Source organism: Amblyraja radiata, chromosome 2, assembly GCF_010909765.2.
Source record: "Amblyraja radiata isolate CabotCenter1 chromosome 2, sAmbRad1.1.pri, whole genome shotgun sequence".
In the NCBI taxonomy this organism is placed as follows: Eukaryota; Metazoa; Chordata; class Chondrichthyes; order Rajiformes; family Rajidae; genus Amblyraja; species Amblyraja radiata.
Window position 1 is genome coordinate 78,975,038 of NC_045957.1, and position 24,272 is coordinate 78,999,309.

The following is a 24,272-nucleotide window of genomic DNA, read 5'->3' on the forward strand; positions in this document are numbered from 1 at the left end:
TGCGGTTTGGAGCTCCCAAAGTCGGTCAATAACTAGGGAATGCGAGCTCCATGATGTTAAATCCACAGGCACCCATGGTTGGAGCTTCCAAGGTCGATCCGCCACAGGGATCGGCAGCTCTCGATGTTAAGTGCGCAGGCTCCCGCGGTTGTAGTTCCAGGAGTTGGTCTCCAGCAGAGGCCGCTGACACCACGATGTTAGGCTGCAACGCGGATGGAGATATGATGCGGGGAAAAATCGCGTCTCCGTCGAGGTAAGAGATTAAATAAGTTTCCCTGAACCACCCCCTCCCCACTTTCGCCTGTCTCATTCAACCTCACAAAGCTAACTGTGTGCTCTTCAACGTGTGCATGTTGCAGTCCAGTGATGTCATCACAACTTGACTGCCATTGTAATAACAGTTTAACATAGACTAAAATACAACAAAGAAGGAAGGGACGAGACAGACTGTTGGCGAGGGTGCCACCCGATAGTTTAATTCTATAACATGTAAAGAATAACTGATTTAAATTAATCAATTTTTCAAGCCGCATATTTACAAGCATCATTGTGATTGATTTTGTAGCCAGCAAACAAAAATAAAACTGTAATAAGTGCAATGAAGCATTCCAACCACTCTTTTATTAATAACAGAGAAAATTGGGTCACTTCCAAAAAGACCAACATGCTACCAAACACGAAATGTAGCTAGCAAAACACAGGCCATATGATCCCTGCATCAAAAAACGATTCGATGCAATGGACTATAGATATTAATCCTATCCACTCCTCAACAGGGAGAAGTGAAACTATTCAAACAAATTACTTAATTATCCAAGGACTGCCAACACCTGATTCTTTGCCACTTTCGCCTGTGTCATACAATCTCACAAAGCCAACTGTCTGCTCCTCAATGTGTGCATGTTGCAGTCCAGTGATGTCATCACAACTTGACTGCCATTGTAATAACAGTCGAAACAAAATGTTCAGTTTGTTTCCAGACAGATCAATGTTACGATGTTGTGGTTGAAGGAGCTTTGACTAATTGATGTAAGATCAGAAAATATCAGAAATATTCAGCAGTGACCATGCAGAAAGAAACATTGTTATTGTTTTAGGGCAATGTTGCATAGCATTTTTTGAATATTTGCAACATTTTCTGTTTCTACCCTGGATTTTCAGCATCCACCATGTTTTGCTTTTGATTATCAGATTCCAGTATGTTTACATTGTTCAGATGCACATTAATATATGATACAACCTGGTTCACCAGGGGCTGAGCTCTCTAAACCATCAAAAGCATTTCTAGGAGGCACTGCCCAACAAGGCAGCATCTATCATCAAGGATCCTCACCATCTGGCCATGCTCATTTCTGACTGCTACCATCATGCAGGAGGTATGGAAGTGAGAATCTGTTTATAAGCAGCTACTTTCTTTGAATTGACCTGAACACCTCTGGCATTACCATGGACTTGTTTTATTATGTGTGTTTTATTTAATTACTTGTGCTTTGCACTAAAGTGTTGAATGTATTTTATTTTTTAATTTTATTGGCTTTTTTAAACTTTATTGCAGAATTGTAATCATCCTTCATGCATAATTTATATTTGTGTATTTGAGTTTATGTGCCAGTGATAATATTGCACCATATGACAAACTCAACTTGACTTGACTTAAGTTACTTTCTCACACTCAATCAATTTTATAATGTGTAGGGGGAGTTTGCCTGCAAGAGGCAAGAGGCAAATACAAAATTTAGTTTAAATAAAAATGTTGTGCCAAGAAATTCTTTCATGCTCTGCATTCTGAATAGAGCTTTGGAGGCAGAATGTTCATGCTATTATGTAACAATCGCATGCCATTTTATAACAACATTTAGCATCTATCTATCTTACTGAAACACTCATCTTGTTTGTTTGTCCGTTTGTTTGCCCGGTTTGCATTTAGCGCTACATCTTTTGGCCCACCTTATTCACCATTGGCCTGTGATGTAACTTAAATGTTTCATTCAGATTGATGGTATATTTTACGTTATTGACGTTTAAAACTTTCAAAAAAATAAAACAGCACCCCACATGCCCCGCCTCCAATTGTCCCACCCCCAATTACCCCGCCCCCACTTGCCCCATCCCCTCTTGTGGTCTTTACTTGACAGGCATCACAAAGGACACCCCACGGGTCTTCAGCGCGGCCTTTGCACAATTTCAGATAGGCATCTTTGTATCCCATCACAATGGTGACTCAACAGCACCATGGGTAAGTTTCCTTCAATTTTAAATTCTGACCTTGGCTTGGGTTGGAGCCAGTATGGGGACCGGGGGCGGGGAGAGGCCATGCCGGGTACCCTCGGCCTCTCCCTCCCGCCTCAAGTACAAATTCACCGCCACCCTGCTGGATCCCCTGCTTACATCAAAATCCTGGGGAGGTGAGGAGAGAGATGGAGGATTGAGGGGGAATGGAGGAGGAGTTAGATGTGGCCCTTGTGGCTAAAGGGATCAGGGGGTATGGAGAGAAGGCAGGTACAGGATACTGAGTTGGATGATCAGCCATGATCATATTGAATGGCGGTGCAGGCTCGAAGGGCCGAATGGCCTACTCCTGCACCTATTTTCTATGTGTCTATGTTTCTATGTTTCTATGAAAGGGGTAGGAAGAGGGATGTCGAGGAACAGTTGTTGGAGTGTTGCCGTGATGGTGAGGCGCACTTGGGGAGGGTTGCAGTGACTCGCGTCACAACAGGGACAACTGGCTTCACAACGGGAACCCCTTAGCAGTGCCTGCGCAGTTGGGGGCTATGGGTGAGTGCTGGAATATTGCGTTGGGGGAACGGGACCCCACTTGATCTTACGCAAAAACAGTACATGATAGTGCTACGATTTTTTGCCACTTACTGACCATCCTCTTGTGCTGCAAGTGCAACAAGTTTTGTTTCAATCGTTGGTATATTTAAAAAGTTATTATGGTTTAAAAAAAAATTAAAAATTGCATGCACAGATTGGTGTCCTCTCCTGTCAGGAACTGCCGGGACGGGGACCCCCCTTCTTGCACCATCGCCACACTGATTGACCGCATCCGCTGTCAGTCGGTCAGCAGTGGCCGGAGATCCCAAGGCCTGTGCGCTGAGCCTTGCTCTGAGGGCACCGATGGCTGATGCTCCTCCGGTGCTCGCAAGGAGGTAGAGGTGTGGCAACCTCGCAATCCTGGGGTAAGGTGGGAGAATGGGCGGATTGAGGGAGAGGAGGGGGTAGGGAGGGAGAGGGGGGAAAGTGGTTGAGGTGAGGAGGGAGACTAGGGGGATTGAGGGAGTGGAGGGGGTAGTGAGGGAGAGGGTGGGGAAAGTGGGGGAGGTGAGGAGAGAGTGAGGGAGGAGCGGGGATAGAGGGATAGGAGGGGGGTAGGGAGTTATGGAGATAGGGAGAGAGTGACTGGGGGCAGGGGTTAGGAGAGGTGAGTGAGGGATTGGGGGATGGGGAGGAGGAGAGAGGAAAGAAGAGGAAGGAGGTGATGAGGGAGAGTGGGGGAGGAGGGGAAATAGAGGGAGAGGAGGGGGAGTTGGGGGGGAGGTAGGGACTATGGAATAGACGAAGAGCAGGGCAGTGGAGGAAGTGAGGAGGAATAGCGGGGGGATAAGGGGAGGTGAGGAGTGGGGGATGTGGGGGATAGAGGGATAGGAAGGGGGTAGTGAGGGGAGAGGAGTTATCGAAGGAGGGAGGGAGTGACTAAGGGTAGGGGGAAGAAGAGGGAGGGATTGGGGGAAGGAAAGAAGAGGGTGGGTGAAGTGGAGGGGGAGAGATTGCTGGGGATGAGGGGAAATGAGCTGCGCCTGCGCAGTTGGGGCTATCGGTGAGTGGTGGAATATTGCGTTGGGGGAACGGGGATAAACTATGGGTGATGTTTCAGATCAGAACCCTTCTAATCAGATACACTTTGTGTATATCTTCGCTATGAACTAGCATCTGTAGTTTTTCCAACACGAGTTTCACTGTCATTTTTTTTTTGTTTATTGTCCTCAAATCAGTCAAAAATGCAAAATTTGTACTTTCCTCAAGAATGAAGGACAGCCTTCTTTTCACCAATCATGAAATCATATTTATTCTTTGTTGACCAAATAATCATCTGGTGATTATTGTGTGATTTCATGAAATGTTTTGAATCTCAACTATTGCACATTCAATTATTAAAGAATGAAGTTCAAGTTCAAGTTCAAGTGAGTTTATTGTCATGTGTCCCTGATAGGACAACACAATTCTTGCTTTGCTCCAGCACACAGAACATAGTACGCATTTACTACAAGATTGTCAAGCTTGAAATTATCCTTGCACAATGTGGGCACTGCTTGAAAAAAATCCAGGATTTTGTTATTTTATGAAAGGTAGGTAGTTATGAGCGTAAGTGTAATGAAGAGGTACAGCTTTCTTTAGCCAATATATTTAAATTGCAGCTTTATTGTTCTTTAAATTACTAGGTATATTAGAAACAATGGTTGAGTTCTTCGTGATGTGACTTTTACAAGACATTTCTAAAACCATTGTAACCTTATCTTACAATTACAGATGATGTTGTAGGCATGTTATTTTGTCACTTTAATGATTTGGCTTGCTACAGTGAAATCAATACAATAAGTTGGTGATCCTCAAACATGCTGACAATTGCTGTTGTTTGTCTTGGTTGGTGTGATCATTTTCAGTACGATGGAATTTTGCTTTGTGTATTGTAGTAGGTGGTTAGATCAGGTAATATCTTAAAATTACTGTCTCTTTGCCAGTAATACAGGTTTAAATTCAAGTGTCAGTTGTGGGCCATGGAGTTAGAAACGTCGACGTGTAATTCCCAATCCAGACAAATGAGCATAAAATCAAAGCTGAACTACTCAGTGATTTTTCTTTTAGAGTTAAACTGAGTCTTTTAGAGTTAAACTTATTAAACTGAGACCTTCTCTATTCTCTCCAGGTGTTGCCTGACTCACTGAGCTAGAGATGCTGACTGGATTTTTGTGCAAGACATCAATGTCACTGCATATTCTTCATTTCTGTCTTCTTTTAATTATGACTGTTTGACATATTATCCCCAATTCATGGTGATAATGGAGCAAATATGCAGAATTCAACTTGCCACTTCATTGGGTGGGTGGATGACGCTGGGAAAGTGCCAGAGATGCTGAGGTGAATAGCAAATATTGGTACCTGTAATCATGTATTTTCTTTCTGCTGACTGGATAGCTTGCAACAAAAGCTTTTCACTGTACCTCGGTACACGTGACAATAAATTAAACTACCCAATCATGGGTAGTTCTGATAAAAATCTGATAAAACCCTATAATTTCACTACATTGTGCAATATACAAATGAAAATGGTCAAGGATGGACTTAATTTTTAGACTTTTACAATATCATATGCGGTGGGCAACTTTGCAAAATATAGTCTAATAATCAAGTTCGGCGGCATGGTGGCACCGCGGTTGAGTTGCTACCTAACAGCGTTTCCAGCATCAGAGACCGGGGTTCGATCCCGACTACCGGTGCAGTCAGTACGGGGTTTGTAAGCTCTCCCTGTGACTGCGTGAGTTTTATCTGGAGATCTTCAGTTTCCTCCCACACTCCAAAGACGTACAGGTATGTAGGTGTAAATTGTCCCTAATGTGTGTAGGGTAATGTTAATGTGTGGGGATTGCTGATCGGTAGAGATTCGGTGGGCCGAAGAGCCTGTTTCCGTGCTGTATCTCTAAATTAAAATAAACTAAAATTGAGCTTATGTAAACCCTGGATGGAGTTTACATTGGGAAATTCTGATGTACAGGCTTGTGCTCAATAGTAATGTTTTTAGACACACTCATCTTGTCGGGGAACAGAAGAGTACCTCATCAGTTTAAGATTACATTTTGAAAAATGTACTGCAGTTATTTATTGCACCACCTCATCCTCTGTCACTGTTGATCTTAAAATACTCCAGGCTCTATGATGACATGATATTTAATGACTAACTATTTAAATATTTCAAAGTGATGATGGGTCAGCCTCTATTTCAAATGTTCAGCTATTGAATTTTCTAATTCAAGAACATTTGCTATGATGTACTGGAAAACTGTGTAATGTCTTTCCAAAGATGTTTGAAGAAACTACAATGTAGGAAGGAGGAGTAGACTATTTAAAATCTTAAGCCTTCTCAGCCATTCAATGATATTATGTTGATTAGTGATATGACTACATAACAGAGCTATACCATGGGAAATTAATTGTGAGAATACCGTAAAAGACTTGGGGGACACAGTAACATATACGGGATGGATTTTGAATCAAACTCTTTCGAACACTGCTGGCGGACAAGAGGTGAGTAGAACTCTTTCTTTGCCTGTTTAGAAATCTCAGTTATAACTTCTATTTGCATCTGGGTAATGTCCATACTGTGAGTTGTTCCATGGCACATTGATCCTGTCAAAGGAGCAGGGGGTGCAGAACCTGGTTTTGGTGGACAGGTTATGGGAAGGAGACAAAAGCAGTTCACATTATAACATCTCATTGATGCCCGAGGGACCACTCATCTCCACAGCTGATGCTTTCATGCACACCTGCATTAAACATAATGATGCACTACAAACAATGCGCATGTAATCTTTGATGATGTGTTGAAATATTAAGAAGAAACTGCTAAATTGAATAAAGATACAAAGGCTTAACAAAAATGTATTTGCAAATGCGTTATTGCCTAAAAGGAACATGCAATTATTTGATACACTATAGGCTTACTTGGTGCCATTGCTCCTCTGTGGCTGATTGTAATTAACAACTTTATCTGCATGATTTCATCTGCACCGATACTGGGATGGAGCACAGACTTGAGCTATTTGTCTCCATTTCCTTAAATTGCCAATAGTTCAGTTTAATCCCACTACAATTCCAGCAGCCTTGAATATGCTCTTTCAGCAGACTGCCTCCCTTGATGTCACAAGGGAAGATTAAGCAGAGATATTTAAGAAGATGAAAAAAAAGTACAACTTCATATTCTCACAATTTCTATTCAGAGGAGCTGAGATTGAGTTGAATTGGCAGAAAATTTGTAAATTATTCCATACCTTTCAAAGCCAGTTGGGGTTAGATAATATCCTAATGGACTGTAGAGTATCACATGAAAATTATGAAGAAGAACAGGAGAAAATCAATTTATTAAACAATGAGAATTATTTTACCTATGTAAATTGCTATGAAATGTGATGCTACATTATGCTTAGTAAACACATTATGATAATTAATCAATAATGTGCATTTAGTTAGCTATAGTAATTGAGGGATGAATATTAGACAGGATTCTGGGATTAGTTATTCTGCCCTTTTCTGAAAGGAAGCCTAATAATCTATGTATCTATGTATCTATGAATCCTTCCGAATACTCACTAATTGGCAAACAACAAAATTTAATCACAGCAATGCTGATCACGGGAGAGCAGTTATAACTGCCTGAGAAAATAAAGGACCCCAGCAGCCCTTCCAGAAGAAGCTGAGGTTCACATTGCAACTCTTCAAACCTTGTCAACTGCATTTGGTGCCCCCACATTTGGTGTGGCCTCATTTACAACGGCGAGACCAAGCTAGACCAAGACAAGGCGATAACTGCACTGAACACTTGTGCTCGGTCATAAGCCTGCTGGATCTCCTGTTTGCTTACTGTTTTAATTCTCCATTCTGTTCCCATCCCAACCATACTGTCCTGGCCCTCCTCCAATGCTGGGATGAGGCCACACTCAAACTGAAGAAATAACACCTCATAGCCCCTGTAAATGATTGATGTGACACAGGTCTAGATGTTGTCATCTTTAATCATAACACATAGTATAGCAGTACAGCAGGTTGTTAGTTCATCACTACCGCTTCCAAGACTACTCAATGTACGAAGTGGGTGTTAATATAAAGTATACAGTAAGGTGGGGTTAATGATGCTACTCTACTATGATTGGTTCACATTCAATGACCAATCTACAACCCAACCCAATGGTAAGAACACAATAATTCTTCAATTTTAACTAATACCCCCCACTACCCTCTCAATGTTTCCTGTACCTGACCCAGTGTGCACCTAGTTCTTTCACTTTCTCCCAAACTTCCCAGACACTCTACTTACTTCTCTTCCATCATACACTCATCTCTCATCCTTGAGTTTTATCATTTCCTTTTTTATCTCCATTATTTTCCCTCCATGTTGCCCCCTTCCACCTGTATTCCTCCCTCTGGTTTTACATTTCACTCCCCTCCTCTTATCTGACAACCTTTTGTCTCATTTTAACCTCTAGGCTTTTTGTCACACACTCTACCCATCTCCCAAGCAAACCCCTTCAACTGTATCAACCAATCAATTCCCAGCATTTGTCCCACCCCTATCTATTTTCCAGCTTTCTTCCCGCTCCTCCCATTACAATTAGTCTGAAGAAGGGTCCTAAAATGAAATGCCACCTGTCCATTGCCTCCACAGCTGCTGCCTGACATGCTGAGTCCCTCCAGCACCTGTCCAAGTCCTTTTGCATACCTCTGGTTTCTCAACACTACCTGACCCTCCCCTCCCCTTAACTTCATATCATCCACAAGTTTGGCCACAAAGCCATCAATTCCATCATCTAGATTATTAAAACGCAATGTGAAAAGTATCGGACCAAACACCGGCCCCTGTGGAACACCACTGCAAGTATTGCAAGTAATGCAGCAATCCCTCATTAAGATGATAGGACTTGATCCAATGACCTTCACAGTCAGAAATAAGAGTGTTTCTATTATATAAACAGATCTGCACATTTATTTTCCTTCAGAAAGTCTGTCCTTTCAGAACATTTGTGAGCATATTAAATTTCTGTCCTCTTGTTGCCAGGCAATTAAAGTGATCTATCACATCTCTAACCATTTATAATCATAAAAACTTCCATCACCCAGCAAATCTCAGCCAATATTTTGCATTTTATATTCCTGCTGCATGTTGTACCATTTGACTAGGATATAGAAGCATCTATAGGATCTAACAGGATATATCAAATTATAGGTAGTTAATGTCATATCATTGAGTAGAGTATCACAGAGTACCCAATGTTCTTCCTTTATATAAAGCCCCTGTCTCACGGTGCGAGTCCAACCACGAGTGATCCCGAGTTTAAAACAAATCAAACTCATGGTAATCACTTAGAATTAACATAGCGGGAACGTCGGAAATCGTGGACCTAACTTAGCGACTCGTAACGCTAACTGCAGGTACTCGGGAAACTTCTTAACTCGTGAAAATCTTTCAACATGATGAAAGATTTCCACGAGTCAAATTTACTTTTGAAGTAAAAATGTTCAACTTTTAAACTCGTTGAAAGAACATAGTAGCCCGTGAGTTTACCGTAGTGACTCGTGAGTCTACCGTGGGCACTCTTTAACTCAGCGGGACAGGCAGCATCTCTGGAGAGAAGGAATGTGTGATGGGATGAAGTTTCCAAAATTATGCTGCGTCTTTGTGTTACTCCAGCACTGAGTGTTCACTTTTTGTCAACCAGCATCTGCCCTTTCTTGTGTATGACATTATTTGTATCCGTGGCAGTTGATTGTCGCTCCCTTCAGTTTCCCAGGAGGTCGGGACGGGACTGGAGTTTGGAGGGAAAGGTTGGGGAGGGGGAGGTGGGGGGGAGGGGATGGGAATGGGCGGGGCTTGGTTGGCGGCACCCCATGGTGTGGCAGAGCCGGTGTGCCCGCTGACTCCTATCCCACCCTCCCCCCCGGTCCGGGACCACGCTGGGAGAGAGCCCCCGAGCACCTGCCCGGGGGCGACTGGCACTGACCTGCTGCCATCGCCAACGTGAAGATCGTGCGAAACCCCCGCGTCCGGTTCAATGGGCGGGGAGCTGGAGAGGGGAGGGAAGGGGTCACACACATGGCACGGAAGCAGAGAGGTGGGGGTGGGGGTGGCGACAGACAGGGCCAACAATGAGATGGAGAAAGACAGAAACGCCAACGTGCAAAGGAGTGCAACAATAGAGCATGATCTCTCTCACGTTATGGCAAGTGATTGTCGCCTGCCCGCTGTTTCTTTTTTTTAATTTAAAAAAAATATATTTTTATTAGAAATAGACATATTATAACGTATAGTTACATATTATAGTAAAAAGGCTTTTCATATACATCAGTCATACATTATTAAAATTTTCAATTATCAATTACTTCTGCTTCTAGTGTTTTTATTTTTTATAGAAAGAGAGAGAAAGAGAGGGTAGAAAGTTACAAATTAAAAAAAACAGAAAAACAGAGGAGGTGGAATGGGTTACCTGTAATACGCCAATGGAGATAGGTTCATAGATTATAAAGTATAGCTTTTCATCTGATCCTGAGTTCAAGTTTCAGTTGGGTCCTCGTGCTGTGCCAATCTATCCCTTCAGATAGTTAATGAATGGAGCCCAGATTTTATCGAAAATATCTTGTTTGTCCATTAAGACAAGTCTAATTCTTTCTAAGTATAGGGTCTCCGACATTTCCGTAATCCACATATTAATTGTGGGGGTTGTAGGGCCTTTCCAAAATTTTAATATTAATTTTTTCCCGATTATTATACTGTAGTCGAGGAAATTTATTTGGTTTGTTGTGAGTGTTAAACTTTGTTCTGATATTCCAAGTATTATTAATTTTGTGTTTGGGTCCAGTTTTGTATTAATAACTTCTGAAGTTATTTCAAAAATATCAGTCCAGAAATGTTTAAGTTTTATACAGTTTGCAAACGTATGTGTTAAATTAGCCTCTAGATGTAGACATTTATCACAAATAGGAGAGATTTGTGGGAAGATTCTATTTAGTTTTATTTTAGAGTAGTCTATGTAAGACCTTGAATTGTATTAAAGTATGTCTGGCATTTAATGAACATTGATGTATTTGTTGTAAACTTTCGTCCCACATATCTTTCGTTATAGGGTGACCTATTTCATTTTCCCATTTGTATCTATATGGTTCGGTCGGTGGGACCTCATTGTTTAGTAGGGTGTTATAAATATAAGCTATTAGTTTTTCAGTATTAGGATGTTTGTTCAAACATTCATCAAGAATTTGTGATTCCCTACTCTTGAAGACTTGTGTATTAGATTTAACATAATCTCTAATTTGTAGATATCTGAAGAAATTATTTGAGTGCAGTCCATAATTCTGTTGTAACTCTTGATATGAAAGAAAAGTGCCTTTTCCATAAAGATGTCCAATATTTTTGATTCCATAATTTTTCCATTGTGTGAAACCTTTGTCCATAAAGGATGATATGAATGAAGGATTATTTACAATAGGAAGGCATAGTGGTATATTATTAAATTTTAAATCTTTTTTAATTTGTTTCCTAATTCGTATTCCACTATGTATTATGGGGTTTTCTTTATAGGTTTTTTTGTGCAGTTTTGTGGGGGCAAATATGATCGGACCTATTTCAAAAGGTAGACAGTCTTCCTTTTCCATCATTAACCAATCTGGTTGTCGATCCATTTCTTCCAGCCAGAAATTCATGTTTTTAATATGGACTGCCCAAAAATAAAATAAGAAATTTGGCAAAGCCAAACCTCCATTTATCTTTGACTTACATAAATGTTTTTTACTTATTCTATGATTCTTATAATCCCAGACAAAACTTGTAACAATGGAGTCGACTTTTTTGAAAAAAGTTTTTGGAATATATATCGGAATTAATTGAAATAGGTACAGCAGTTGCGGTAAAAAAATCATTTTTATAGCATTAATTCTCCCAAGCATAGAAATGGGGAGTGTTTTCCAGTATTGAATATTCTTATGTAGTTTATTCAGTAAGGGTGGGAAATTTAGTTTAGATAAAGAGGTATATGTCTTAGTTACATAGATTACTAAGTATTTAAATTTATCTTTAACTATTTTAAAAGGGGATTGTTGTATTGTATGTAAATTGAATTTTGTTATTGGCATGATTTCACTTTTATTCCAATTAATTCTATATCCCGAAAACTGACCAAATTGAGTTATTAGATTTAATAAGTTTGGAATACTAGTTTCTAACTTTGTAATATATATTAGTACATCATCTGCATATAAGGAAATGTTATTCCTTGTGTCTCTAGTATTGTATCCATATATTCCTGGATGGTTTCTAATGATTTCTGCTAGGGGTTCGATTGCAAGAGCAAATAATAGTGGGGATAGTGAACATCCTTGTCTACAGCCTCTAGAGAGATTACATTTAGTTGATAACATTTTGTTTGTTAATATTCTGGCTGTTGGATTAGAATATAACAATTTAACCCATGTACAGTACTTCTCTCCTAGTTGAAATTTTTCCATCACCGAAAATAAATATGGCCATTCTACCTGGTCAAATGCTTTTTCAGCATCTAACGAAATAATTGCTAGATCTGCATTAGGAATTCTATTGGAGTATATAATATTAAATAATCTTCTCAGATTATAAAATGAATAACGTTTTGGGATAAACCCTGTTTGGTCGGGATGTATTAATTTACTGATCACTAAGCTCAATCTATTAGATAAAATTTTAGTTAATATTTTCTGATCAGTATTTAAGAGGGCTATAGCTCTGTATGAACCTGGGTCTTCAAGATCGTTGTCCGTTTTTGGTATGAGTATGACTGTAGATTCATTTAGAGTTTCTGGGAGTTTCTGTTGAGTGTAGGTGTATTTGTACATTGTCTGTAGGCGTGGGGAAAGCAAATCATAATTTTTTTAATAAAATTCAGAATTTAGACCTGCAGCCTTTCCGTTTTTTAAAGATTTGATTGACTCTTCGATGTCTTTTATCGTAATTTCAGCCCCTAGTAATTCTCTCTCTTTCTGATCTAGACCCGCAAACTTACAATTCTGTAAAAATGTTTCCATTCCCGTTGGTTGTTCTGTTATTTTAGATGAATACAATTTTTGGTAGTATTGTAGAAATCTATCATTAATATCTTTAGGCAGTGTTAATGTTTCTCCCTTGTCTGTTCTAATTTTGTATATTGTTTTTTCCCCATCCAATTTGCGAAGTTGACGCGCTAATAGTTTTTGTGGTTTGTCACCAAATTCAAAATTTAATTGTTTTGTATGTTGATAAAGTTTTATAACTTGGTCTGAATATATCTTGTTTAATTTATATATCAGTACTGCAATTTTATTGTGTTTTATCGTGGATGGTGCTACTGCATTTTCTGTGTCTAATTGCTTTATTTCCATTTCCAGTTTCTGTTGTTTGGCCCTATTCTCTTTATTAAAAAATGATTGGGAAGAAATTAAGGCTCCTCGTAAAAATGCTTTAAATGTTTCCCAAAGAAGGGAAGCAGAGATTTCAAGGCTATCGTTAGCCTCAAAAAACATTTTAATCAGTTTTATTAGGTATTCATTACATAACTTATCTTTTAAGATTTGGGGATTAAATCTCCATTGTGACTGTGTCTCTACCATTCCGTTTAGTTTGATCATAAATGTTAGTGGAGCGTGGTCTGAGATTATGATGTTATGATATTGCGAGTTATAGGTAAATGGGATAAGTTTTGAATCTACTAAAAAATAGTCTATCCTTGAGTAAGTTTTATGTACTGGTGAATAAAATGAATATTCTCGGCCCGATGGATTTTCAATTCTCCAAACGTCCTTAATATTAGTAGTATTAATGTATGAGTTTAAAAATTCACTTGATCGAGATTTTAGTTTTCTTTGAGTTGATGATCTATCCAAACAAGCATCCAATGTACAATTTAAATCTCCACCGATTATTAAGTTTTGTTGTGTACCTTCCGGGATATTGTTAAGAATTCTCTTAAAAAACAGAGAGCTATCAAAATTTGGTCCATACACATTGAGGAGAGTCACCTTTTTTAAGTATAACTCCACTATCATTGCAATATATCTGCCTTCAGTGTCTTCTATCGTTGATATATGTTTAAAGGGTATACCTTTATGAATTAATATTGCAACACCTCTAGATTTATGTGAGAATGAAGAGTGGTACGCTTTAGCAATCCATTTTGCTTTCAATCTGTGTTGTGCTTCCTTTTTAAGATGTGTCTCCTGGAGAAATATTATATCTGTTTTCAATGATTTTAAATGAGCTAACACTTTGCCTCTCTTGATAGGTTCATTAATTCCCTTAACATTCCAACTACAGAATTTAATTCCCTCACCCCCAATTTTTATATTCATGTCTTGCATCTTGTGATTAAGTGGTAGAGCAGATGATTCAGCACACTCAACCCTACCTTATACTCGAACATCAGGTAGATGAATTTTAGGTTACGTCTGTTTTCCATCCGAACATATCTCCTTAAGTAAAATATGCAATTCCATTCCAAATACAAAATATAATATGATATAAAATAAAAAAAGTGATAGCAAATTGGATTAGTAAAGTGTGGAAAGTAAAAAGAAAAAGCAACTACAACTACAATTAGTGCAGTTAGTGATAGCCACCCTAATGTGGCTAAGCATCTATGGACTTCCGTAGCTTTTGGTTAATAAAAATACTAGCTCCGTACTTTCCTTGAAAGGAAAGTTTCCAATTCGATGCAAACAATTTGCGGGGGGGAAAGAAATAATGATTATATTCCATTAATGATATAATTAGTAGTCTCAAATTGAAATGTTAGTTTTGTATAATATAAACATTTATAAAAGAATAATCAAAAACAAAAACATCAGAGAGAGAGCCACCATACATTTTTCATTGTCAAATATCTGAATCACACTTTACTTATGTTTCATACTTTTAGTTAATTCTTAAATAATCTAAATAATCTAATTATCAATAATTAGTGTTAGTTAGTATTCATGATTATTAATAGTTGTTAGAAGTTAGTACTAAAATGTAAGTATTATATATCCGTTGCAGGATATTTACCCAAATCTTATTGCGAATTTTAGGCAACTCTTAAATATAATAGTTTAAAGTTTAGAGTTTAGAGTTCCATATCTTCTCTGCGAGATAGCAGTATCCAGGTAGGTGTTGAATGTTGAATATTTTTCAATCTTCGATCTTGTCCTCGATGTTCTTGGCAAATTCAAATGCTTCTGTGTGCTTGATGAAGAAGTGTTCCTTATTTTCGTAACTAACTCTTAGTGTTTTGGGGTATAACAGTCCATATCTCAAATTCTTTATGTTCTTCAGTATTCTTCTTGTTTCTGTGAACAATGCTCTTTTCTTAGCAACTTCCGCAGGATAATCTCTGAATACGCTAATCTTGTCTCCTTCATATACAAGATTTCTGCTTTTGACAATTTTCCTCATCATGTCATCCAATACACAGTCATATTGGAACTTTACTATCATTATTCATGGAGGGTCGCCCACCTTTGGGGGACGTCTCGGCACTCTGTGCGCTCGGGCATGTAATGGTGCCTGGTCCAGGTTCAAAATTTTCAGTACATCTGCAGCAAATTCACGGGGGTCACGAGTCCCCTCTCTGCCTTTCTGGATGCCCACGATTCTTAAGTTCTGACGCCTCTGTCGTCCCTCCAAGTCTGTACATTTTTCGGTTATTTGACGCAATAAATTTGATAGGCGTTGGTTCTCAGTGATGAGTTGTTTTGTAGTTGCGGTGCTTGTCTCAGCAAATTCCTCAAGTTCTTTTACAATCTTGTGGTGTTGGTTTAATGTCTGGAAGATAGGTTCAAGTTTAGAATCAAATCTGGATTCCATCATATTCAGTTTTTCATTTACTTCTTCAACATTTTGAGTCAAATTTCTTTCCATATCTAATTTCCAGTTTTCAAGGACTTTGTGTACAATCTCTGTAACATCTTCTTTAATTTGTTCTTTAATTTCTTTTTTAAAAGATGTCAGCTCTTCTTTAAAGTTCTGTCTAAGATTTTTAAGTTCCTCCGTAAGGAACGTTTTTAATTCTTCCATCTCGGTCTTTTTCTTCTTCTTTGAGATGTCTTCTCGGGATGCTGTTAAACCTGAGGTCGAGGCTTCAGTTGGGCCTACCTCTTTAGTCTTGCCGGTTTTTGTCTTGTGGGGGGGAGTATCCCAGGGACAGGGAGACACAGCGGCTTTTGAGTGGAGGGCAATCACTACCAAAGAGCGATTGCCCACACAGTCAGCACACCTCTCCTGCACTTGTCTCCCGTACTAAATCACCCCAACCCCCCCCCCCCCCATTCCCCTCCCCTCCCCCCTCCCACCCTGCCCCCCCGCCCATTCCCCTTCCCCCCCTCGCCCATTCCCCTCCCCTCCCATTCCCCTCACCTCCCTCCCACCCCCCCGCCCACCCCCACCCCACCTTTCCCTCCCAACTCCAGTCCTGTCTCGACCCCCTGGGAAACTGAAGGGAGCGACAATCAACTGCCACGGATACAAATAACGTCAAACACAAGAAAGGGCAGATGCTGGTTGACAAAAAGTGAACACACAGTGCTGGAGTAACACAAAGACACAGTAGAATTTTGGAAACATTATCCCGTCACCCATTCCTTCTCTCCAGAGATGCTGCCTGTCCTGCTGAGTGACCATACTGAGGGAATTCCCACGTATATGAAGCAGAGAGAAATGTGAGTTCTACATGGCTCTGCCCGACTTTTGAGAATGGATTTGGTGGTTTGTACCAACTCCCCCTCCCTGCCCACCCACCCACCCACCAAGCCAGCCAGTCGGACCCCTCCTCGTTACAGTGGCGGAAGCGACATTTCCAAGAGAATGGGGCAGAGAGCTGGGGCAGGGCTGGGATGGGAGCAGGACAGATGATGTGCACCAAAGGAACAAACAAGTTGATGGCTGCAAGTGGCTGGTGGCAGAGGTCCTGTGCCCCGGCGAGGTAGACCGCTCTTCCCCCTGCTAATGCACACACAGAAAGAGAGAGATGAGAGCAGAGAATGATCCAAGCCTAACCCAAGAGCCTTGTCACCCCAGACAGATTAATGATGCCTGCGCATATCCCCCCCCCCTCTCCCTCCCCACCCCAACCTCCCTCCACCTCAACTCACGCCTGGACACCAAAGCAGCTCAGGTGGCAAACCCTGAGCTCCGTCTCCCAACAATCTGCTGTGCAACTGATGTGAAAGAACAGTGGTTGCAGCCGGCCGGCACCCGGCATGGACTTCTCACACCCTCACACACAAAAAGTGTGTGCGAATAAGCAAAAACAAGGAATAAAACCAAAGCCCGGCTTGAAAGTCAACTAAAAATATATTCCGCTTAGAACGAGCAGTCGCGGAGACATCCGTCCACATCCAAAGATTTCATCTCCCGTCTCCCCGCAGTGTGTAGACCTGGCAGCAAATGTAATTAAAATATAGCAAACCTCCGCCCGCAGGTCTAACTAGGTGATGCTTGTTTCAAACAAATCATAAGTATAACTGCTGGCACTGAACGGTGCGCATTTTCCCTTTGTAGGTCATGTCAATAGATGCGGCCATGCTGAATTCTATCTTTAACTCAAAGCCGCAGGATGGAGCTGTGTTCTTTAACACTGTTGCTTTGCCGCCACCGCCTCCTTGCTGCATAATGGCAGCGAGTGCGGGGCCGAGATCCTGCCTAGTTTTTTAAAGTTCTGAAATTGAATAACTGTCAATACTGAATCAGATTATACTTACTGTATGAGATGCTGTCCAGCTCCTCTTTTTGATACTTAAAACAGACCTTCATTCACGGTTGGCTCAAGAGTAACTCGGGAGAGGAACTTGGTAACTCGGGAGAGGAACTTAGAACATTACAGAAATGGGAAGTAAACGACAAACTTAGACACACACATGGGAACTCTAAACTCATGAACATAAACTTGGAATCTCGTAGACAACCACGAGTGTGATTTTTTCTTTCACTCGGGATCACTCGTGGGTGGACTCGCACCGTGAGACAGGGCCTTAAGAGTAGATATAATCCAGGGAATGAGAGGCCGGTGAGCCTCATATCAGTGGTAGGGGATCCATTGGAGAGGAGCTTTAGGACAGGATTTACTCCCATTTGGAATGAGTTAAGTAGGAATAGTCAGCATAGCTTTGTACATGGCAGTTCATAAGTGACAGGAGAAGACTTAGGCCATTCGGCCGATCAAGTCTACTCCGCCAATCAATCATCACTGAGCTATCTCTCACTCCTTACCCCATTCACGTGCCTTCTCCCCATAACCCCTGATACCCCTGTCTTATCTTATAACTTGGCTGATTTTCTGTAGGGGATGCCAAAGGTGATTGATGAGGGTAGGGTGCTTGATTTTGGAGAATTTTAGATAGACACATGGATATGCAGGGAATGGATGGATATGTATTATCTGCAGGCAAATAAGAGTTTGTCTTGACCGTATTCAGCATAGAAATTGTGGGCTAAAGGGTCTATGTTCTATATTCTATATTTACCTTGGGCAAGTGAATTTAAATCTTAACAACTACAGCAGAAATTATTCTCTGTGTGCCAAATATTCTTTGCATTTATCTGCATAATCATCCTTTTGGAGTTCATTTTTATTGCAGTAATATTACATGTCATTAAAATTACTTATCTCAGCAAGAAACAGTTTAAGCTTGGTATTTATTTGGTTAATCAGAAATTATTATTTATACATTATCTAATGATATCTCATTATTCATGCACATTCACCAGTTCATACATCTCAGTAGGGTTCTCTGCATCAAACTTTAAATTAATATTTCTGTACTCTCTGGACTTTTTACTTTATTGAGAGGTTACATTGTGCTGCTTGTCATTGCAAACACACACAAAAACTGTGCATAGTTGATGTGTGTTTCAAGTTGAGATGTAATTGGTTCAAATACTTCTGCTTGGGTAGTGAAGTAATTTTTTAAAGACTATTGAATATCAAATACCTCATTATATCCTATTATTTGCAAAACATTTTGAAATTATCTTATGATCTCTGCAAAATGCAAACAAAAGCTTGCTTTCATGCAATACAAAATCTCTCGCACCACACATAAAACATTTCACCCCATTTTGAATGAGCTGAATTGTTGTGAAGGAAAGACAGCTAGAAATATTAGAGCTCATATTGTTCACAGTAAATATTGTTACTTGGATATAAACACCTGAAAAGCATATAATTTTTGTGAAGCCTGTACGGTAAACCCTCATTATAGCGGACCATGGGGAGGGGGGAATGGTGTCCGTTATTGCCTATTGTCCACTATAACTGATTAAGGCATTACTGAGAGATAGTTTAAGTCGTAGAAAGAAGGAACTGCAGATGCTGGTGCTTGTTACACAAAAAGACACAAAGTGCTGGAGTAACTTGGCAGATAAGGCAGCATCGCTGGAGAACATGGATAGGTGCAGGCCGGCAGTTGTGTCAGCAAATCTTCTCTGCACTCTTTCCAGCTTCATTACATCCTTCCAATCACAAGGTGATTACAACTAAATACTCCACCAAGATGAAATACAAACCAGTTCTTAAACTACCCCAAGCATATATAGCACATACTTTTCTTTTGTTAGGATATAAAATTGTAATTAACCAAACTATTTATATATATGAAATTAGACAATATTTTAACCATTTACCCCAATAGATAGTAATGAATTAAATGCATCATGAATTCACTTGATTACTTGGTCTACGAAGACAAAATAAACTGCAGATGGTGGAATCTTGAGCAAAACACAAAGTGCTGGAGCAATTCAGCGGCTTAGGCAATGTCAATGCAGGGAATGGACAGGTGCTGTTTTGCGTCTGGACCCTGCTTCAAACCCAGATGTTGCCCAACCCCTGAGCTTTTCCAAGACTTTAATTTATTTGTCTCTTTGCTCACTGAACACATGAGAAAAAACAGCAGAGTGTCGCTGGCCCTTCAATCTTGAACTACATTCAGTGTGATCATGACTGATCTACACCAGGCTTCAACTATTTGTCTATGCCAGATCATTACTTGCATCATTCAAAAGTAAACCTACTTCCACTTTGAATCCTTCAAATGATCTGGCCTTCACATCCATGAAGGTGAAGAAATCCATATATTCATCACTCACTTTAAGAAAAAAATGTACTTGTATCTCGGTCTCCATATCATGAAAATCTGTCTCTTTGTTTGAGACTATCCCACTGGTGGAAACATCTGTACATCCATCCCGTTCTGTCACACCCCTTAAAATCTTATGTATTTCAATAAAATCATCCCTAATGCCTCTTGATTCCAAAGAATCTCGACTCCAAAGCCTAAAGTACACAGGACAGTCCTTTTGACTCAGGTATTAAGCTGATGAATCAATTTTGGACTGCTTCCAAAGCTAATGCATCCTTTGTTAAGTTAGGGGACCAAAATCATGCACAATATCACCATCACCCTAAACAATTGTAACAAACTGATGTTTAATCTGTAAAGTGCATTTGAAATCTCTGAACTATTCACTCCAGGCAGACCTCGTACACATTTAGCCTCACATCCTGCACTGGAATTATTGTCTCATCTTAATTGGTCTTCTTAACTTTGATGTCGATGGCGCCTTGTACCGATGGAGCCGCCAACACTTGTTGTCTGTGAAGGAACCACGTCCTCCACCAGCCGATCCTTTCGCTCCACCTTTATTGTTCCAGCCGTCTGCTGCCGTGGCCACCACTAGTCCCAGCATGTCCCGTTCTCCACCACGACTGGCAGCTATGACTAACAACAATGCTACCTCTCCTGCATACTCTCCCTATCGGTCACCACAAGTGTCCCCTGCTGCTTTCTCACTTCCGGGTTCACTGCCTCCCTCTCCCACTAACTTTTCTGGCGAGGAGGGAGAGGGGTTGGTCCGTACGTGTTCGGGCCGTATTAGTAGACCGCCTGACAGATACGGCCTGAATGCATACGGTCCAATCCCATCCCACTTCTGACACCATGTAAATAAGCAAGCTGCACAATGTGGAGTTCAAAGTCATCTTTAATCTGTACACATAGTATAGCGGTACAGCAGGTTGTTAGTTGTTCATTCATTGTCACCGCTTCCAAGACTGAGCAGTGTAGGAAGTGGGTGTTAGTATAAAGCATTCAGCAAGGTGGGGTTAGTGATGCTATTTCTACTATGATTGGTTCACATGCAATAACCAATCTACAGCAGGAAAGGGGTACTGATTGGAGATTGAATGGCGGTGCTGGCTCGAAGGGCCGAATGGCCTATTCCTGCACCTATTGTCTATTGTCTATTGTCTATTGTCTTAGAATGAACTCGTACCGTGGGACAGGGCTTTAAGGGGTAGGCCATTTAAGACTGAGATGAGGAAAAACGTTTTTATCCAGAGTTGTGTATCTGTGGAATTATCTGCCACAGAGGGCAGTGGAGGCCAATTCACTGGATGTTTTCAAGATAAATTAGATATACGCTCTTAGAGCAATTGGAATCAAGGGATTTGGGGAGAAAGCAGGATCAGGGTCCTGATTTTGGATGATCAGCATGATCATATTGCAGGCCAAAGGGCCCAATGGCCTACTCCTGCACCTATTTTCTACACGTCTATGTTGCTATGAGACCTGGGACTAATTCACCTTTTGACCAGCATGCAAATGGTGGGCCAAATGTCCTCCATACATTTGTATAATTCTAAGGAAAAAGCCAAAAGGGGAATAACAGCAAATTTCTTCCCCAATAGACAGCTGTAAACCAGATTGAATTTTATTACAGTGCTGCAGTTTTATAATCTACATTATGCATGCTGTTTATTCAAGATTTATTTCATTAACCAAAACCAAATTCCCCAGCTGCTGGGGTGGGATTTGAAGTCCTGTCTCCAGTTTTTGGATAAATAGTTTAATGACAAAGCTACTGGCCTACTGTGTCTAATAAATAATGCAGCAAACATATTAAATTATTGCAAATCTTAATTATACAGAGATTCAACAAAGAAATGTTTACTGTAACTTCCGTTGTATACATAGGCAAAGAGTTTTCACCTAATAAGCTCTGTTGATAAACTAGCAGAGTTACCATACCCAGGAGGCAACCAAAGATGTTCTATTTTGATTGTAGCTGTCAGCTTTCATTCCCCATGTGCACTCAGCTAAGCTGCAAAGCCTGGAAAGTACAGCTTGCATGATTCTTAATTCATCTGTTAATCAGGTCATTAGGCTAAAAGAAAGTTAGTGAATCGAAAAATATGAGGAATTAAATTAATGAATGGAACAAAAGGCCTACCTCTGAACAGTGGGAGCTTTATTGCACTGAGCCTTTAATATGACTGCAGTAACCTTCCAATTTTGTCTCTGTATTTAATCATTTCCATACACAGGAGTTTTTCTGTATTAGGTCTCAGGCTTGATTCAGAGCTATATGGCCTCAAATTATCTCAATATGATGCCTGTTCTTTGGGGGCTTTAGGTGCAGAATTAATTCCTAGAGATTGTATCATTGGGGTGAGTTGTGCTATTTATCCCAAAGGGACAGGAAGTAATGAATGAAATACCTGCACACTATTTGAAGTCTGCAGCTTAGGTGAATTAGAGCATCATTTAGTGTGTAGTATTGATTCGATGCCAATCTGTCAAGCTAGACCTGAGTAATGCAGCTAAATACATATGATGTGCAGATAAATAGGTTTTAGGATTTAGCACAGGAATGACATGATCTAATTTCTCCCAAAAATTATGTTTTTACAGATATTCTGACAAAGTCTGAATCCTTGATGAAGTGGTAGAGTGGAAGGAAGGATTTTACAAATGTATGGCTCCCTGATGTGGGTTATTTGATGAGGACTACATCAAGATAAAGGGGACAAGAATATGAGATAGTGAGCAAGACAACCTGATGGAATGGGGAGAAGAAAGAGGAGAAGAAAGGTGCGCCACACATGAAACGCTGCCACTGTATTTCAGTGAGGACTAACGCAGTGAGAAAATCTTGCTTCAGGTAAAAGGTGTAACTAAAATACTTCTCATTCTGCAGCTACAATTGGTCAGGTCATAGTTGCCATCAGCTTGTACATTGCTGGCTCTTTCATTCCATCAGCAGGAGTCAATTGCAACATTTTGCTGCTGACGGACTATGAAAGTCACACATAGTCTCTGCTCCATAAGTGTGTGTTAACCTCTTTCTCGTTGAGGGAGAGCCCCAGGCGCTGCCAGGGGCGGAGGTGTGCTGCTTGCACATTGCCAGTGGCACATGGTGCCAGTGCGTGTTACCCTTCTGGGAGTAGAGGAAAGTGAGAGATGCAGACCTGCGCCAAGTTCAGCAGTGAGCTGTGGACTGATCATGTGATTGGAGCAGTATTAGACCATTCGGCCCATCAAGTCTACTCCGCCATTCAATCATGGCTGATCTATCTCTCCCTCCTAATACCATTCTCCTGCCTTCTCCCCATATCCTCTGAAACCTGTACTAATCAAGAATCCATCAATTTCTGCCTTAAATATATCCACTGATTTGGCCTCCATAGCTTTCTCTGGAAAATACTTCCACAGATTCATCACTTTCTGACTAAAGAGACATGATTTTGGCTAGTGCCACCAATCAAGAGAAAGACAAGGGAGGTACAATCTGATCTGTGGGAAATTTTAACTAGTACTAACCTCCATAATTTATTTGTTCTGTACCATGTTTCACTCGGATAATATGTAAGCTCTGTGCCTGAATACACGTTTTAAAACACTACTTCTGGACTGTGACCTGGGGAATTATTGAGAATTTGATGATCCAACAAACCTGCTCACAGAACATTTGCTTACCATGTGAATTCACAGACACTATGTTGTATGATGACAAAGTGCACATCCATGGTGCATGGTGCATCTGATGTACAGAGGGCTTAGATCAAAAATATCTGACCTTGTTTCCTATTTTCAAATTATTTTTTATTGTATTCATTTTTTGTATTACTACTAGACAGCATAGTGGTCACGTTACGGCAGTTAGTCAATATATCTTTGAATGTGAAATGTGTTTTTTTCTCCTGAATGAGCTGTAAAGGGCCTGTCCCACGAGCATGCGACCTGCATGCGGCAAGCGCGACTAAACCGGAAGCGGCGGCCGCGCATACGGTGTCAAGACGCTGCATACTGCGTCGAGACGCTGCGCACGCCCGTCGAGGCGGTGCGAACGGCGTCGAGGCGGCTGCAGGCCGGCAGGCCGTTGCCGCGCGGAATTTTTGAACACGGTCAGTTTTTCGGAGCCCAGCGCGATGTCGGGACCAGCTCCGCACAACTCCATACGGCTCCGGCGATCAAAGTGGGACCGGCCCCGTGAGGCCATACGGCTCAAGCGACTACGTTAGGTCGCGCTTGCCGCATGGAGTCGCATGCTCTTGGGACAGGCCCTTTTAAACTTATGCATTATGACTGGCTCTCAATAAAATTCTCAATGCATTGTGCAGTCATTGTGCAGTTGAACCAAGAACTGGATTTCCCAAACGAAATTATATACTAAACAAGACTAAGTGGAA

The 24,272-nt window shown here is 40.7% G+C and overlaps 1 protein-coding gene across 1 annotated transcript in view; it reads right to left on the bottom strand.

The window, feature by feature from the left end:
- Positions 1-7,543: 7,543 nt before the first annotated feature.
- The window catches only part of LOC116985123, a 102,588-nt gene continuing 85,859 nt past the window's right edge, over positions 7,544-24,272 (bottom strand). The window contains exons 4-6 of the mRNA XM_033039587.1: positions 16,552-16,747; positions 9,774-9,836; positions 7,544-7,745 (exon numbers count right to left, since the gene is read on the bottom strand). Coding sequence (XP_032895478.1) covers positions 7,544-7,745; positions 9,774-9,836; positions 16,552-16,747 — 461 coding nt within the window. The remainder of the gene's footprint in view (positions 7,746-9,773; positions 9,837-16,551; positions 16,748-24,272) is intronic.